The sequence below is a fragment of the Eubalaena glacialis genome, chromosome 10, assembly GCF_028564815.1.
Source record: "Eubalaena glacialis isolate mEubGla1 chromosome 10, mEubGla1.1.hap2.+ XY, whole genome shotgun sequence".
Lineage (NCBI taxonomy): Eukaryota > Metazoa > Chordata > Mammalia > Artiodactyla > Balaenidae > Eubalaena > Eubalaena glacialis.
Genome location: NC_083725.1, coordinates 53,539,264 through 53,557,260, shown reverse-complemented (window position 1 = coordinate 53,557,260; position 17,997 = coordinate 53,539,264). Strand labels below are relative to the sequence as shown.

The following is a 17,997-nucleotide window of genomic DNA, read 5'->3' as shown; positions in this document are numbered from 1 at the left end:
GCAAGGAATGTCTGAGCTCCAAACACTAGTGGCAAAGTAGTAAAATTCACGGTGTAAGACAGTGTTAATTAATTTGAGGTATAATATCTGTGGATACTTTTTAAAATACTGGACATTCACCCATATAACTATTATCATGCAACATGCAGTTCTCCACGCAGACCACAAGAACATAAAGAGAAAAGAATCAAATGCCTGCTTGATTCATGATACTCTCTGCCTGATATACTGGTAGAGTTATCCCATTTTAGAAAAACCTAAAATTAATGTACACATCTTGCCTGACTGCATGGATAATGGTGCCACTAAGACTGATAACACAGGAAGAAAAAATTGTGGGGAAAGATGATGAGTTCAGTTTAATGTGAAAAGCCTGGATATGGAAATATATCTTGTAGATAGATAGTTTAGAAGTCTGTACTTTTAAGAGAGACCTAGAAAAACAAATGTAGGTGTCACAATCTTTGATAGGCCAGGGCTAGACATTCTGTAAGCCTAATCAAGTAGTAAGTAATAGGGGTAGGAGTATATGTATATTGAAGAGTAAGAGTTTCTTTATATGTGTGTTAACAAGACCCTTACCCTAGCCTAATGACTCAACGGCAGCAAGCTCACAGTTTTGGTCTCCTCTGGCCATGTTAGCGGCTAAAACCATTGAACTTCATCAATACTCTGGATCTGGGAATAGTGAAAATGAGGAATCTGTCCACTTTTTTGATTCCTTTGTCTTGTATACATTCTTTGTACTCTTTGTATGCTGATTAAGTAGTAAAACAGAAGTGAAAGCAATTTTTAACCTAGTCTGATTGCTCATTCTTGCCAAACTTGTAACCTAGACCTGCCTCTGAGGTCTGGCTTACCTCTTCATCGTATTTAAAGTCATGACTATGAACAAAATAATGTAGAGTGTGGAGAACAATAAACTGAAGATAAAACTCTATAATAGGTGTCATAATTACTTTTAGAACTTGGATATTAATATGTCTATTGAGACCTCTGGTGGCCCTGGAGGTACACCACTGAGATTCTCTTAAAGAGAACTTGCTATAAGGAACATAGTTGGCTGGCCCTCTCCAACTACTGTACCTTTGGACCTCAACAGTATTCACACTGAGGCCCTCTGTCCACCCCCCCCCCAAGCTCCCCACTCCTTCTGAAAAAATGAACACGGTGAAGGTACTAGTGTAAGTCCATTTCTGCTCTGGGATTTCCCAGGGGTCTGGCTGAGACTTTCCCAGAGCTGCACTGAAGTTGGAGGCTCTTCTTATCCAATCAATCCTCCTTCCTTTTTCCTTTCACAAGTGTCAGGCTTGGATTGTTTTATGTAGACCTAGCACACACTAAACCTGCTCCATCTGTCACTTATCTTTCACAGACATTTCCTCCCATCAACCACGTGCAGTGCAACTCATTCTGTCTTAGCATCCTCATATAGGAGGACTCAAGCTGTATCAAAACATAATCTTTAGAATGAAAGCGAAAGCAATAGTATTGTTCTTTAATCCTAACAATTGCATAATGTAAAGTTTCATCCACCATTATACACAGATTATCTGTAATGAATAAACAATTTTGGAGAAATGAAAATCCCAGTTGTATGATGAAATCAACCACTTTTCATTGTTCCTCGCATATAGTGTAGGGCTAAGCATGACTATCTGGAAGGATTATTGTGAAGACTAAATTATACAAAACATGTCAAAGCATAAAATTACTAATTAAATATTAGGCTTTCCTCCCCCTTTCCAACTCTATACTCTGCTTCATTATCAGTCCTTTATAGTTCTCTGAACTTCACCTTGGCCCTTTATTTAATTGTATTCTCATAATACTCTATAGCTAAATAGGCTTTGTAACACCATTCCTCAGAAAGTACAAAAAGGTCTATCTAGGACTAGAACCCAGGACTCCAAATTTCTGTGTCTTGCTCCCATAGATCTTATAACATCAAAGACAGGCATATGTGAACCTTGGCTACATCTTTACAGCAAGTTAATGCTGAAATAGGCCAATTTTACATAGAGAACAAATTCAAATACTATCAGGTTGGTACAAAATAGTGGCATCTTAGTGAGCCATGTCTTTTTCCTCTTTGTTGCAGTTGTTGTTGGAAAACGTAATCTGAGGGTAGCTATTCTTTTCCTATTATTGATTTCTCTGCACTTTCATTATTTTGGATCAGGTAAATTCTGGTTTCTTTTGTGGTTTACAGAAAGGATATATCAAACCGAGATTTACACCCCCCAAAGAGACCAGCTTTAAAAGAATACTTCAATGGTGGTGAATAAACAGACAAATATCTAATGGGGTAAAGCCAGACCCACTTGTTCCTTTTGATCATAAAGCTTGGTGTTAGTATTTGTAATAACAGAGGGCTGATATATTTATTTCAGAAGGTCTGCACCTAGCTGATGTGCTTTTTATGTGGTAGAATGATATAGCAAAAAGAGAAAATGCTTTGGAATTACACAGACATAGGTTTGAATGTGTGTTGTACTATTTTTTTAAAACTATGTGAATGTGTCTTTAAACTCCATGGGTCTCAGTATTTTTATTTATAAAAGTAGACGATTGTAGTGCCTACTTCACAGTTTATATGTAGATTAAATGAGATGATTATTTTAAAAATATCAAATATTCTGCTGGATATACAATATGGACTTAAGTTCTTATTAATGGGCTATTGATCAACTGAAAATCATCCACTCATTCACTTATTCAACAAATATTTGTTGAGTATTCCCTATGTGTCAGATGACAGTCTAGATGCCAGGAGGCAGTGATAAACAAAACAAAGATCCTGCTCACAAAAAAAAACATATGACAATATGTGATACAAATAAAGTAAATATATTAAGTAGTTAGAGTTTGCAAGGTGGTATTATTTTAATTTTTTTTTTTTAATTTATTTTTGGCTGCATTGGCTCTTCGTTGCTGTACGAGGGTTTACTCACTGCGGTGGCCTCTCCCGCTGCACAGCACGGGCTCCAGTAGACCCCAGCAGTTGTGGCACGCAGGCTTAGTTATTCCGCGGCATGTGGGATCCTCCCAACCCAAAACTCGAACCTGCGTCCGCTGCACTCGCAGGCGGATTCCCAACCACTGCACCACCAGGGAAGTCCTCAAATAGTGTTATTTTAGATCAGGTAGTTAAGAAGTCACCTTTGAGAAGGTGACATTTGAACTGAGAACTGAATGACACGAGGAGACAAATCATACAGTGAGGTGAAGCGTGTTCCAGAGAGGAGAAAAAGCAGGTGCAAAGCCTAGAGATTGTAGCGTGCTGCAGATGTTTGAGAATCAGAACGTAGTTGAAGTGAACGGTGTGAAAAGAATGGCAAGAAAGGAAACGGGAAGAGCTTCCCTAGTGGTGCAGTTTTTAAGAATCCACCTGGCAATGCAGGGGACAAGGGTGCGAACCTTGGTCCAGGAAGTACTGGCCGTGCAAGCAGCCCAGGCAAGAGATGATGGAAGTTTAGTCTGGTAGCAGTGATAAAGTTTGGTAGAAAACGAGAGATTTCGGATAATTTTGAAAGTAAAGTGGACAATTATCCAACAGATTATACGATTGTTTGGGAAGAAAAGTACCAAAAATGAAACTGACTTTTTTGAAACAACGCGCATGCCCAGCGCACGCGCTCTTAGCAGCTTCCCTTGACCTTTGCCCCGCCGGCGGCCCTGGAGCCGGGGCCCGCGGGGCCAGGAAGCCGGAGCCCGTGCCCCCGAAGCAGAACGGCTGCCGTGGCCAAGTACCTGGCCCAGATCATTGTGATAGGCGTGCAGGTGGTGGGCAGGGACTTTGCCCGGGCCCTGCGACAGGAGTTTACAGCCAGCCAGGCAGCAGCTGATGCCCAGGGACGTGCCAGACACCAGTCTGCAGCCGCCTCCAACCTCTCCGGCCTCAGCCTCCAGAAGACACAGCAGATTCTCAACGTCTTCAAGCTGAGCCCTGAGGAGACCCAGAAGCTTCCCCCGCTTCTGTAACCCAGGGACCCTCACCGTCTCCCCTCCTCTGCAGAACTATGAACACCTATTCAAGGTGAATGATAAATCCGTGGGCGCCTCCTTCTACCTGCTGTCAAAGGTGGTGCGAGCAAAGGAGCGCCTTGAGGAGCAACTCAGAATCCAGGCCCAGGAGGACAGAGAGTGAAAGCAGCCGCCCAAAACGTGACCACTTGGCGCCTCCCACCGCGCCCGCCAGCCCCTCCACCCACCTCTGATTTATAGCTCGGTAATAAATGGCTTTTCCGAAAAAAAAAAACCAAAAACTGATATTTTATGTCTAGTTTTTGAACTTCTAAAGGCATGATGCGGATGTTGAAAAACACAGCAGTGGATCGGTTTTACTCACCATCCAACATCTACAACTTGAGTGCAACGCCAAGCTTGTTCAACACACTCTCTATGAATTACTTTCACGCAAACTCCAGATATCGCATTATCCATATGTAAGTACTTCAATATATATTTCTAAAATATAAGGACTCCTTAAATTTTTAACCACAGGACGATACATTTATCAATGCCACTAAACTTGCATAATACCACTAAATTAACAATAAAATCATCAAAGTATGGTTGTGTTCACACTTGTCTGAATAATTTATAATTTGTTTTTATAGTATGTTTATTTCAATAAGCATCCAGGAAAATATACACATTGCAATTTATTGATATGCTTATTAAGTCTCTTTTGATCTAAGCTTGTAATATTCTATTTCTTTGTCTTTCTTTCTCTCTTTCAATCTTTCTTTCCCTTTTTCTGACTGAAGTTCATTTTTTACATATCCTGTAAATTGATAGATACAGATTGAGTTTTTTGCTTGTTTTTGCTAGGCTATTTCACAGAAGGTGTGACATCACCATTAGGTGTTAACTGATGTCTTAGTCTATCTTTTTGTAATATTATTAGTCATTAATTATATCTACCAGATCCATTAATATGAAAATTCAGATTTGTTCTTCATTTTTGGCTAGAATACTTTTATAAAAAGAACCTTCCTCTCAGCAACTTTTGGTTATACAGAGGAAGAGATAAAAGTTTAAATCTTTCCTTTTATTGATTCCTAAGTGTCCTCTGAAGGTGATCAATAACGTTTATTTGTTTGTTTGTTTGAATTATTATGAGCTTAGGGATTTAAATACATTTTCACACAAAACTTGTATGGCTTCCATTTTTTCCAGCATGACAAAACAAATCCAGGCTTATCAGGTATAATTCCTACTGGAGATCTGGAATTAGAAATTTTTCCACAGAGTTCTAATTCCTTTTAATTGGAAATAATATTTAAAAAGCACAATCTAGAATCTGGAGATGTTATTACCATCGGATTGTTTATTATTTCTAAGTGTTTTCAGTGAACAGAACCAAAAAATGTATAAATCTTGAAAAGATAAAAATACAACATGAGTCCTACTAATATTTTTATTTCAAAGTCAAAACTACGGAGGTTTCACTTAAAGTCATTGATTTTTTACTTTATCTCCTTTTAACCACCCTAAAAACTTGATTTTTAATGTTATCAATATAATTATTTGATATTTTCCACAGCATATGTGTGTGCATGTGTACACATTTGTACACACACACACAGTAGGCTTAGAGTAAGAGCATAAATACTACCCCAAAAGATAGAATTAGCAAAAGTAGTTTAATTTTGCCTCTCCCATTGTCCTTAAGGAACATACTGTCAAGTAATTGAATTTAAAAGTTATATGGAATATTTCTCTGTGTGTAGCTATACTACCAAATGAACACAAGTTGGGTTCATTTGTTTAACTTCTCTTTTGATTTTTACTTACTGCTTTTTAAAAGTTTATTTAATTTTCATAATACTGTTAAAGTTTTTATTATTCTCTGTAGTCTTATTCTATAAAATCTCCAGAAACATTGAATTAGAGAATACTGAATCATTTCACTTAAAGGAAATACAGGGTTAGGTTCCTGTGAGCCTCTGGGCACATTTTCATCAACTAATCAATACATAACCTTGTAATATGTGTATTTCTGTTTAAAGACACGTTATTTAATATGTGTTGTTGGTTCGTTAACATTGAACTCACAGCCAACACCAGTATAACTCATGACTGAATGAAGTTTACCTAAGACACATATCCTCTTCATAAGGCACGTTACATCCTTCTTGCACTTAGGAACACTAGACAGCATTGCAGTGCTATGCTTGGGCCATTTTAAACAGTGAAATCACTAACACAAAACACAAAAAAGCAGAAAACATGGCACTAAGTAGATCGCAGAAAGGACATTTGTTTACAGTATGATAACTGAAATAAGAAAGCAAAGTGTTGCCTTGTTGGACCTCAGCTGGGTACTTGAGCCATCAGGCAAACTCAAACTTTCTGCTGCTCGTTTCATGTCAACCAGTGACTAAGAAAGTTTTCTCCCTGAGTATGTTGGTGAGTGCCTGTGACTTTTACTGAGGAAAAGAACACTGGCTAGAGAAGGAGTTTTTGAATGAGACATCAAAACTTCAGTTTCATACATGTTAAGCTTCTAATGCTTAATACATTTCCAATTGGAATAGTCAGGTAGAGTATTGAGTCAATGCAAACGTCAGGGCTGGAGGTAAAATTCTAGGAATCATCAGATAGATGATGTATATGGCATATAACTGGATTAAATCACCAGTAGGTGATTGAGGAGAGGTATGAGGACTTATTTTTGGGACATTTTAACAGTTAGGAGCCTCAGCTCCTAATTCAAGAGGAGAATTAATGAATAAATATTTTAAAAGAAGTGACCCATTAGATAAAAGGGAAATCAAGAGAGTATGTCTCAGATGCCAAGTGAAGAAAATGTCAAAATAAATGATACTGCCAAATGTCACAGGAAATTTGAATTAGGTAAGCCTGTTAGTGACTATTAGATTTGGTGCCACAGAGATTATTGGTGCCAATATTCTTTTGACAAGAAAAGGCTTTGTAGTGTGAGGCCATAGAGTAATTCTTTTTATTGAAGTATTTTTTAAATAAAATGGTGGAAAGGAGATGGCATTCACTAAATAATTGCCTTTTATGAGAAGAGGGGATAGATCATGAAAGCAAATTCATTATGTTGACTAACAGTTCTGGAATTTAGTTCTTTAGTGGAGGACTGACCATGGAAAGGAGCATAGACTTTCATCCATGAAAAGAAGAAAGATTATATGTATACAAATACAAGTAGATTTACACATGTTGTGGTTGAAGCAATTTGAAATTATATTCTTGTTGCACCTAATTTCTAATGAAATGTGAAATTCTATTGTTTCTGGAAATAAGAAACTTGAGTGTAAGAAAGCGTTAGGAGAGGCTGGAGAAAAAAGCAGTAGGTATGAAACACATACCCAAGTGAGTGGAAGAGTGGACTGACCAGAGGAATATATTGGAGTCCTACCTGGTGCTTGCAGCCATACATTTGAAGTGAGACTGGTCATTCATTGTGTGTCATGTTTTCCTTAGGCACCTTAAGCTGTTTGAAGGCAGCAAAGACTATATGGATTGTTAGATTTACCCAAAATTGGAGCTTTGTGAGTAAGTAGACACAAGAGAGAGAATGTGTCAATATAGTGGAAGATATGTACAAATAAGTGATTATAGCAATGGATAACTGAATCGAAGATAAGTAAGAAAAATATGTGAGGACATATGAAGTAATGGATGTTTAAAATTTGGGAAAATAAAGATTCTGTTGGTATAAATTGGGTTACTTGAAGTAATAGGATTTTGTGTTTAGAAAGTAGGATTCCATACATTAAGATTTTAAAAGTGGTATAATTATTGGTAACATCAAATTTTAAAATAACAGTTTTCAAAAAATTTTGGTGATCGAAAATAAGAAATATAGAGTGTTCCAAAGATCTTGACTTGAAATTGCACTTAGTCTTTAGAACCCTCAACATTTTACATTGAGACACACTTCCTAAACATACACACATACACATGAATTAAAAAGTTTCACAAAACAATATTAACCCGTAATACATTAAAAAATCATATTTTCTATTCTATTACATTCATTTTTTAAAAAATGTCAACAGTGATGTGTTCAATTGATTCTGTGACTCACCAAAGGTCACAATATACATTTTGAAAACAATTGTTTAGAGTGTGACTATGGAGGATGGTGAACAAGATAAACTGCAGATTTTTCAATGAGCAATGCAGGATTAATAATGGAGGGAGAGAGAGATTGGTGTTAGAATCTTCAAGGAATGAACAGCACAGACTTAGCAGATGACTGAAGCAAGGAGAGGAAGTGTATCACCAAGGAGCGGTCATTCATTTCAAAATGGTATATTACCAGATTACTAGAGACAGACTGATCCTTCTATTACTGTGTGTGTGTGTGTATATATATGTGTGTGTGTATTTCTTTTTATACGTTCTATACTTATTATGTGAATATAGGATTGTATGATTGTTCCCTAAAAGTGTATCCATGCTCTTACAGAAAAAGCATGTGGAAATACCTAAAGCAAAATGTCTTTGCAGGAGACAATCACCAGGGGAAAAGAAATGTTTCTGGAACTGGATTCTAGAATGGTTGGGTGGTTCTTATTTATTTATTTATTTTTTTTAAATGGACTTTTTAAAAAAAAATTAATTAATTTATTTTTAGCTGTGTTGGGTCTTCGTTTCTGTGCGAGGGCTTTCTCTAGTTGCAGCGAGCAGGGGCCACTCTTCATTGCGGTGCGCGGGCCTCTCACTATCGCGGCCTCTCTTGTTGCGGAGCACAGGCTCCAGACACGCAGGCTCAGTAGTTGTGGCTCACGGGCTTAGTTGCTCCGCGGCATGTGGGATCCTCCCAGACCAGGGCTTGAACCCGTGTCCCCTGCATTGGCAGGCAGATTCTCAACCACTGCGCCACCAGGGAAGCCACTGGGTGGTTCTTATTTAGATAAGAATGTATGAATTTCTTGGTTTGTGCTATAAAAAGACACAGATGGATGCTTTATAAACAGGATGTTAAAATACCCTTATCCATAAAAGGGATGTACAAGAACGTGGAATGGTATTTCAAACACAAGATAAATAATTTAAAATTTTAAACAAATTCCACAGTCTGTAAGCACAATTGTGTCCATTACTAACATGTTTTTGAATTTATTTTTCTTTGGTTATTCCTTAGTATTCTACTGAATTAAAAAAAATAATGACAACCAGTCTCAATTGTGCTAAATGAGATAAACTAAAATGTTTTTTGTTTTCACATTCTAGGTTCAGATTAGCAAACGGGGAGTAGCAATGCCTTTGAGGTCAGATTGGTGAATAATAATGGTACTAAAGTCAAGAAAACCCAAAGCAGAGTTGGAGAAATAGAAGGGCAGATTTGGAGCCATTTGCTCACCTGATTTCGAGTATTAATTTAGATGTTCTGTGCCATACTTTTATTACGAAATATACCTTTTTCTTACACTGATGAGTCTAAGAAACATAAAAGGTGAAATATTTATTTAGAATAAACTCCATAGACAAATGAAAGAAACTGCCTACTTAGAAATCAGCGAAGTCAATTAATTAACGTGTTTTTATTGAGGCCACTTTATCTGCCCAGCATTATGCAAGGTGCCCTTAGGAGACACGATTAAGAAAAAAGCTTTCTTACAATTCAAAACCCTTAAAGACTTTTCAAAATAAATGAACATTTTGTATAACATAATGCAATGCATATTTTCCTAGTCCTGCTGATGACATCTCCCTTAAAGTAACTTTATAATATGAATGCTTGTGGCAGTGACTTAAGAGTTAAAATTACTCAGGGGAGGCTTCTGTAGTAACCAATTACTACTCTATTTCAGTGAGTTAAAATAAATATTTTTCTCTCCTCACAGTGGTACCATTTATGAAGTAGGAAAACTTTAATTTGGAAGATTAATATCAAGTAAAGAATTTATTATATATATGTGTGTGTGTGTATATATATATATATATATATATATATATATATATATACATTTATATATATATATACACCAAAGAAAGGAACATTGCCAAGTTAAAAGAAATGGAAGATAGGCAGGAATGGGATTTAAAGAAAACTAGAAAGAAAAGTCTTTGGATTGTTATCTACTGTAGGTCTATTTCTTTCATTGACACTTGGCATCTTCCCTTTGATGTGAATGAATGCAGCTGCAGCTCTCTGCCAACTATAATTTTGTTGGCAGTAATTCTAACCTAGAAGAGGGCACAAGATTGCTACTTATCCAGCAGAAACAAAGGCAGTGTGATGCTTAATTCCATGTTCATGCTACTTCATTTTTACTATACTTGATAAATCATTTATTCTTCCTGCTTTATTTTAAGCCCTAGGTATTTGAGCATGGCGTGACATGTTTTACTCTAAACTACCAACAAAGTACTCATAATAGAGAAATCAACCAAAAATACTCATCATCATCATCATCATAAATTAAGAAACTGACATGTACTGGGTGGTAATTACTATTTGCCAGACAGGATGCAAAGCACTTTGCATGTATTACTCATATAATTCAGTAACTTACAAAATATCCATTACTCTTACCATTTTATGGATGAAGAAACTAGGATTAGATAAATTAACAACCCTGCCAAAACCTGTATACTAGTACATTGCAGATTAGATATTGGCTTTCTACCACCGTGTTAGGGAATAAACAATGTTTCAATGTTGTATTTCATATCTCTTCAAAAGAATTAAGAGAAGATTGATGAGGAGAATAAAAAGTACAGAAAATATTTATCTACTTACCCAAATATTTGAATCTCAATAAGAAAAAATCATGGTGCAAATAAATACTTTAAAAATGTGATAGATCACTGATAAACACTATTAATTTTTATTAAGCCAGGTGATAGAATTTTGAAATATTAGGATGCTATAGAGACCAACATAAAAAGGATATTAATTAGTAAATCATTAAATGATTTTTAAAAGTTCTTAAACAATGAAAGAAGACCTCTAGAAGTCTTTTTTTGTTGTTCTTCTTTTCTTTTTTAAAATTTCATTTTATTTATTTATTTTTTATACAGCAGGTTCTTATTAGTTACCTATCTTATACATATTAGTGTATATATGTCAATCCCAATCTCCCAATTCATCCCACCACCTACCCCCACTTTCCCGCCTTGGTGTCCATACGTTTGTTCTCTTTAAATATGATAAAATACCTAGCAATTGGAAGCATCAATCAAATTGTTTTTGAATACTAACATCATGTGTATATTTTACATCCAGTACTCAAAATGAACACCGAAAATTAAGATTACTGTATTTCCGTAGGGAAATGGAAACGTGAACTTAAGCTCAGATGAGGAATTAATTCAAATTTTATAATGTTGTGGCAAAATTGCAGTTTGCTCTGCATAATTCTACATTAGCTTAGATTCTTCAGTTTTTTTCTTTCTTTCTTGTTTCTTTACCAGCCAGGCAGATATATTTTCCTTTTATCCCCAGATGCAAATTTTGAGACTGTAACCTTTTTCTCATACATTTATGTGTTCTTCACCATCAATAACACAGTCTTAGGCTCAAAATAGGGATTCACTTGGACATATCCTAGATGAAATATTATGAAGAAGAGTGGTTTTGGTGGTCGCTTGATGGTACAAGAAAGCAAGAAAAATGTTATATGAGAGAGGTAAGAATGAATTTTCAGTAAGTGCACTGAATAATGTTTTATTGGCTTTTCAAGCACTGTTCAACCTGTTTTGTTTAGTAATGCATTCAGGAAATTGTTATACATCCATGAGAGATTCAAGGTCATGATCCATGTTCCACCTTACATATCTCTTTGTTAATATCTCTCTAAGAATACTCATAATGTATCTCATAATGCACTCATAATAATGTACTCATAACTTATCTCATAACATTTTAATCAGTTTGCCTGACTTCTGCCATGGGCTGAGCCGCCAGAAAGCACTTTGAACCCTAAACACTTACTCCATGACTGGCATACAATAAATGATAAAAAATTTTGGTTTTCAATTGATGATTGCACAGTATAAAATAATGAGTTTGGTCTGTACTTTGATACTTTTTGGGCTGTTTTTCATTCAATATATAACCAGAGTTGCTGTTCTTAGGGATGATAGTCGTTACCTGTGATACAAAATATAAGGGCTGATAACATCAATTTACAATAATTTAAAAATAGAATTTATATTTTTACTAGTATGAAGATAAAATATTTTCATTATTAAAATTTGAAAATATAATGAAATCAAAGTAATTTAAAAATTTACAATAACTCTCAATAGGGAGGGGGGTTGGCAGGGAGTATTACCCTGGGGTTGGTTCTGAGTATCAAACTATAGCTTGGTTGTGGGAAAGCTGTCAGGGGAGAGAAAAGAAAATGAGCGGAAAGTGGTTATGGTAACCACAATGACTGGAATGTATGGTACTTGTTTTCTAATCTCCTCACTGGAGTAGACATGCATTTTGAATATGGACCTGCCCATGAAGCTTCTGCCAGTATTGAATCCATGGATTTATGGAATGCCACATTCATTGTCAAGATATTCTTTATAAAATTATTTCTGACCAAGGAACTAATTTCACAGCACAAGAAATGTAACAATGGGATGATGGCTGAATTGGAAGCAAAATAACAGAGCCCTAAGATAAATAGTGTGACTGTTTTCCAGAGATAAATACAATTACTGCTTGCACTTTGAAAAGAGGTTGTGAACAAAAACTTGTTGCATCATGTTGCTTGGAATCTAAAGTTGCTATTGTTGATTTGTAGAAATTTAAATATGTGGAATCTAGAAACAACGATATAAATGAACTTATTTACAAAACAGAAACAGACTCACAGACCTAGAGAATGAACTAATGGTTACCAGGGAGGGTGGGATAGATTGGGAGTTTGGGATTGACATGTACACACTGCTATAGCTAAAATAGATAACCAACAAGGACCTACTGTATAGAGGCAGGGAACTCTGCTCAGTATTCTGTAATGACCTAAATGGGAAAATAATTTGAAAAAGAATAGATACATGTATATGTATAACTGAATCACTTTGCTGTACACCTGAAACTAACACAACACTGTTAATCAACTATACTCCAATATCAAATAAAAATTAAAAAACAATGGGTTGAAGGGTGTTTTAGTTTCTGAAGAGGTAAGCAGGTGGACCACCTGCTTATAAGTAAGCTATTGTTTCTCATGTTAAAATTCACTCTTCTATACTCTGCTTTGTGATGCTGAGGCTGGGATTTTGCAAACCATACTTTTGTCATCTGGCTTCCTAAAAGCCTCTACCAATAGGATGCTGATTGGAGAATAAAAGCAATCAGCTGGAGGAGACATCAGGGATACTCCTCACCTAGTTTCCTTCCTGTTTCGTTGTGGCTGGGTTTCCCGTTTTTATCTGCCTCGCCAGCAAAGCTGCTTCTTCACTGTGGCAGCAGCAGTTTGTTTAGAAGCAGTGGAATTTGGTTCAAAGTTTTTCCAGCATTCAGAGCCATCGGCACAAGCTAGCTGGAACCTGTCCTCAGAGGCTTGGGTGCCAGCTCCTCCGACCCTTTCTCAAGCTCACAGATACCAGCCCTTGCCAAGCAGTGGTCACTTACAGAAAAACGACTTTCAGCTCCTCCTCCTGCCGGTGCTACTTCCTTGACACCTCAGTGTTCCTTTTTAATGCTCAGTTACGTACCTAATAATTTTTTATGCCTAAGTAACAATTCCTCATATTGGATGATCTCTTTAAAAATAACTGGTGTGATTTGTTTTCTGACGGAGCCTGACGGTGGTTACAACTCAATCTTTGCGAGTCCCAGTTTCCTCAACTTGTAAGAGGAGAATAATACAATCCAGCTCATACGGTTATTGTTAAATTAAAATAAATAATGCAAGCAAAGAACTTAACACAATCTTTGGCAAACATTAAGCAGTCAGTAAATGTCATTATTAAAAAAAAAGATGTTGAGGTAGAAAGAGAGAAGACCTGAGGCTCTGAAGGTATAAGAATGAGAGCATCGAGATAGAAAGTAGAGGTAAAAAGTGAAGGATGGTGGCCTTAGAAGTTGAAGATACAATGATCCTGGAAGACTTTGGGTTTCTTGGGGCTTTAAAGAGGATGAATGGATCAACAACAGAAGAAACCTCAGGTATTTCAGAGATAAGGTGTTGGCAGAGAATACATTTGGAATATTTTAATACAAAATGAAACTCATTATCAAGAATGTTAGGGTCATGACCATAAGGTAAATCCAAATATTTTTCAAGCTTTGTTTTAGAATATAAGGAGCTCTCAAAACCTCTATCATAGACCTTATTGCTAACCTCTATGATTCATTTTTCTCCAGAAGTGAAGTAAGATAATACTTAACTATTTTAAAGTCTATCATTAAAACTATTTTGTTTATATCATCATAGCATGGATTAAAACAGTGGATTAAGTGATAAATAGTTCATTTTTATTGGATAACTGGAATTCTTCTTGATACATAAACTGGGTTCTGGACACCTCATTATCAAAAGATAAAGTCAAACTCATTGGAAATTCAGAGAAGATTTTTAAAAATAATGATTAATGGACTGGATGAAAAGGCTTATGGAGAAATAGTAAAAAAACAAATGACAAAAGCATGGTTTAGAATTTATGAAAAATGTGTGAATCTCAAGTTTCTCACGTAAAGACAGTTTTTTGACATGTTTTTTGTTTAATTTCTTCCATATGCATAAAGAAAAAGTCTTGTTATCTGAGCCAGAGGTCTCAGTGTACTGCAAAAGCATACGTTGTTTTTAAAAAATGCAAACCACGTAAAAGCAGAAGAAATGTCTAGTTCTGGAGGTGAGGGATTATGCTAGGAACATTGCTAAATGTGAAACATTTTTTAAAAGAGGGGAAATTTTAATTTACAAATCAATTAGGCAAGTTCCCGTTCTTTAAAAGTGTCAGAAGTATCAGACCTGAAAAAAGTATTTATTTACCAAGAACGTTAAAAGGTATTCAACTGACAAGGAAGATAATTGCTACAACTTCAAAGTCAATATAAGCATCAGATCATATTCACATTAGAGAACAGTTCATTTCTTTTCTCTGTAAAATGTGGGCAATAACAGACTCTACAACCTAAGATGATAAAAGCAAACCTACTTTATAAACTGCTAAACCCTATGAAAGATGAGTTAGCATGAGGAATGTCTGAGAGGTGGTAGGGCCACTGAAGACTAATTCTGATTAAGGCTAGGTGTTTTTCAAATTTGGGGACATTTGAATGGAATTTGAGAAAACTGAATACTTTGTGATGCCCTTTGAGAGAAAAAGAGATAAAGAAAATAATTCATTGAGTAACTACCATGTACAAGACACTGTGTTGGTGCCTTACATAAGATTTCACTTAAACTTCAAAATAACCTGGTACTTACATTATATCACCTACTTTAAACAGGTAAAAAAATGAGGCTTAGTATTATATTAACTAATATACACACTTCTGTATATGGTATTCCTATGAGTCACATAAGAAATTGAGGTCCAGAGAAATTCAACACATCCCAGTTTTCCCAGGTAGTGAGTATAGATCTGTCCGATTCTAAACTCTATAATCTTTTCAGTAAACCTTGCAAAACTGGTCCCATATCGCCAAACGTCTCTTTTGTCAGCATCACATCAAGTTTGAATGATTGCAACTAATTATCTTTCAGGTTAAGCAATTAAAAGTTTCTTTCAAAACATAATCTTGATGAAAAAACAAATACCAAAAAATAATTTTTAAGCATTTCATAGATGTATCACGATGAACTAGGTGCTGAATATAAAAGGATATAAAACAAGAGGAGATCTTCTCCCTCAAGGAATTCAGCATCTAGGAATTTACTGTAAGGAAGGAAGTATCAGGAGGTGAAAAGATCAAATAGAATTTAAGCCCATATTAAAATGTGGGTGGAAAACCGAGAAGTTTGGCTTTAGACTACATTACAATGCAGAGCTGCTGGTAATAGGAAAGGCATTTGAGGTAAGGGTCCTTTCTATCACTTTTTAAATGCATCATATAGATGACCATCTGTGCCCTATGTGTACTGCTAATCATACCTATAAGCACCAATTATTGGTTCAGTTTTTAGTTCCTAGGACTGAGGAAAAACTTTGAAATTAATCTTTCAAGTTCCACCTTCTCCTATACATTATTCTTGCTTGGTGCCTTTTAATACCCTTTTCCTTCTCAGTGGTCAAATCTTCAATCAGGAAAAAATTATAAGAAATTCCTTTTTCCTTAAGCCTTAATATTTTACTTCTCCTGGAAATATTTTATTTTCAAAGACATAAAAAAGCTTGGAGCTAAAGGAATCAGCTTCTCACTGTACAATATAAGACAGGCCAGTTCAGATGTGCTGGATCAAACCATGCTAAAATCAGGTGTGTAGGACCGGCTCTGTCTCTTTTTGTTTGTAGTCTCTGTTTCCTTTGTGTTGGGTTCTTCCTCTCTCAGGGTCTGATAGGAAAGATCCCTGCTATGGACTGAAAGTTTGTGCTACTCTCCACTCAAATTCATGTATTGAAACCCTAACCTTAACTCTAATGTGATATTAGGAGCTTGGGCCTTTGGGAGGTAATTAGGTTTAGATGAGGTCATGAAGGTGGAATTCTTATGATCAGATTGGTGTTCTTATAAAACGAGACCAGAGAACTTGCATTCTCTCTCTCCATCATGAGAGAATCCAGGAAGAAAGTAGCCACATGTAAGAGTTTTCACCAGGAACCAAATCGACTGGCACTTTGATCTTGGTCTTCCCACACTCCAGAACTAGGAGAAATATGTGTTTGTTGTTTAAGCCATCCAGTCTATAGCATTGTCATAGCAACTTGAACTGACTAAGACAATCCCCCACCATAGGTCCAGTATTACCTGGTGCCTAAATTTTACTATATCAGACCGAAAGAGACCCTATCCCAGGGCTCATGTTAATCTCTGCAAAGGGCCTCCCACTGACCTTCCTTGGGTCATGTGCTGCCCATTTCTGTGGTGGCAGAGGCAGAGCTTCTAGAAAATTAAAAGAGATATTAAAAGTAGCATGCTCAAAACACTGTCTCACATTGATGTGTTCAGGAAATTTTAATTCTCGTTATTAATAGTTATATTTTAGATGAGACTATGCAGAACTACTGTTATTAGGAGAGGCAATTGAGGTAATATGAGATCCTTTCTATCACTTTCTATCACTTTGGGGTCACTGAGAGATAATCATAGGACTCTAGAGGAAGCAGAATCCACATTTGAACAGAACAGACATTATTCCGCAATATCCAGTGATTAATGAATTCTCCTTTTTAAGAAATGAAGCACTTTTATGATAAAAAATTATCATATGGATTTACTAGAAATATATTAAATGACAAAACTACTAGGAATTTAGTAAATATATCTGTAGCTCGTTAGTCAAGTATACTTTTTAAAATAATAGAAAATCTATAGTGTAAAGCAGACAATTTATTTAGAGTAAATATCTTAAGGTTTGCAGACCATATGGTCTCTGTTTAAACTATTCAACTGGCATTGTAGTGTGAAAGCAGACTTAGCTAATACATAAGTGAATGTGTGTGGTTATGTCCCAATTAAACATTATAAATTCAGGCAATAGACTAGATTTTTCCCATGGACTAAAGCGTGCTGACCCTCTACAGACAGGGATGCTTCATGTACATTCAGAGTTCCAAATTGCTGGGAATACTTCCATAGAGAATCTCAGTATGGTATTTACTTTTGCTGTTCACAAATCATTCTATTTCTTCTAGACTTATGGTAAGTCATACTTCCTAACTCCGTTTGAAATTAGGCATGGCCAATGTGAGTAAACATGTCATGTGTCCCTTCTGGGTAGAAACATTAAATGTCAGTGCATAATTTGCCACACCCTATTCTCACTGCCCCAGTGGCTTTAGAAGCATGTATTGAGAGTCTTTAAGTGTTATGATGAGCAGAGTCTTCCTGATGCCCTGCTTTGGGCACATAGATGAAAAATGTAATTTTATTTTCCTAAACTGCTAGGATTAAGG

General features: G+C 36.1%; 1 protein-coding gene across 1 annotated transcript; it reads left to right on the top strand.

The window, feature by feature from the left end:
• Positions 1 to 3,035: 3,035 nt before the first annotated feature.
• Positions 3,036 to 4,150, top strand: LOC133099049 (mitochondrial import inner membrane translocase subunit TIM16-like). The gene is made up of 3 exons (XM_061202506.1): positions 3,036 to 3,146; positions 3,649 to 3,964; positions 4,017 to 4,150. Exons 1-3 carry the CDS (start codon positions 3,036 to 3,038, stop codon positions 4,148 to 4,150), a joined length of 561 nt encoding a protein of 186 aa, XP_061058489.1.
• Positions 4,151 to 17,997: the final 13,847 nt, after the last annotated feature.

What these genes read in the sequence shown, in the direction of transcription:
- LOC133099049 (XM_061202506.1), top strand. Translation starts at nt 3,036, where the DNA reads ATGTGGGATCCTCCCAACCCAAAACTCGAACCTGCGTCCGCTGCACTC. An exon ending in ATAGTGTTATTTTAGATCAG is followed by an intron (nt 3,147 to 3,648) that starts GTAGTTAAGAAG and finishes CGCTCTTAGCAG; the next exon opens with CTTCCCTTGACCTTTGCCCC. An exon ending in GAGCCCTGAGGAGACCCAGA is followed by an intron (nt 3,965 to 4,016) that starts AGCTTCCCCCGC and finishes CCCCTCCTCTGC; the next exon opens with AGAACTATGAACACCTATTC.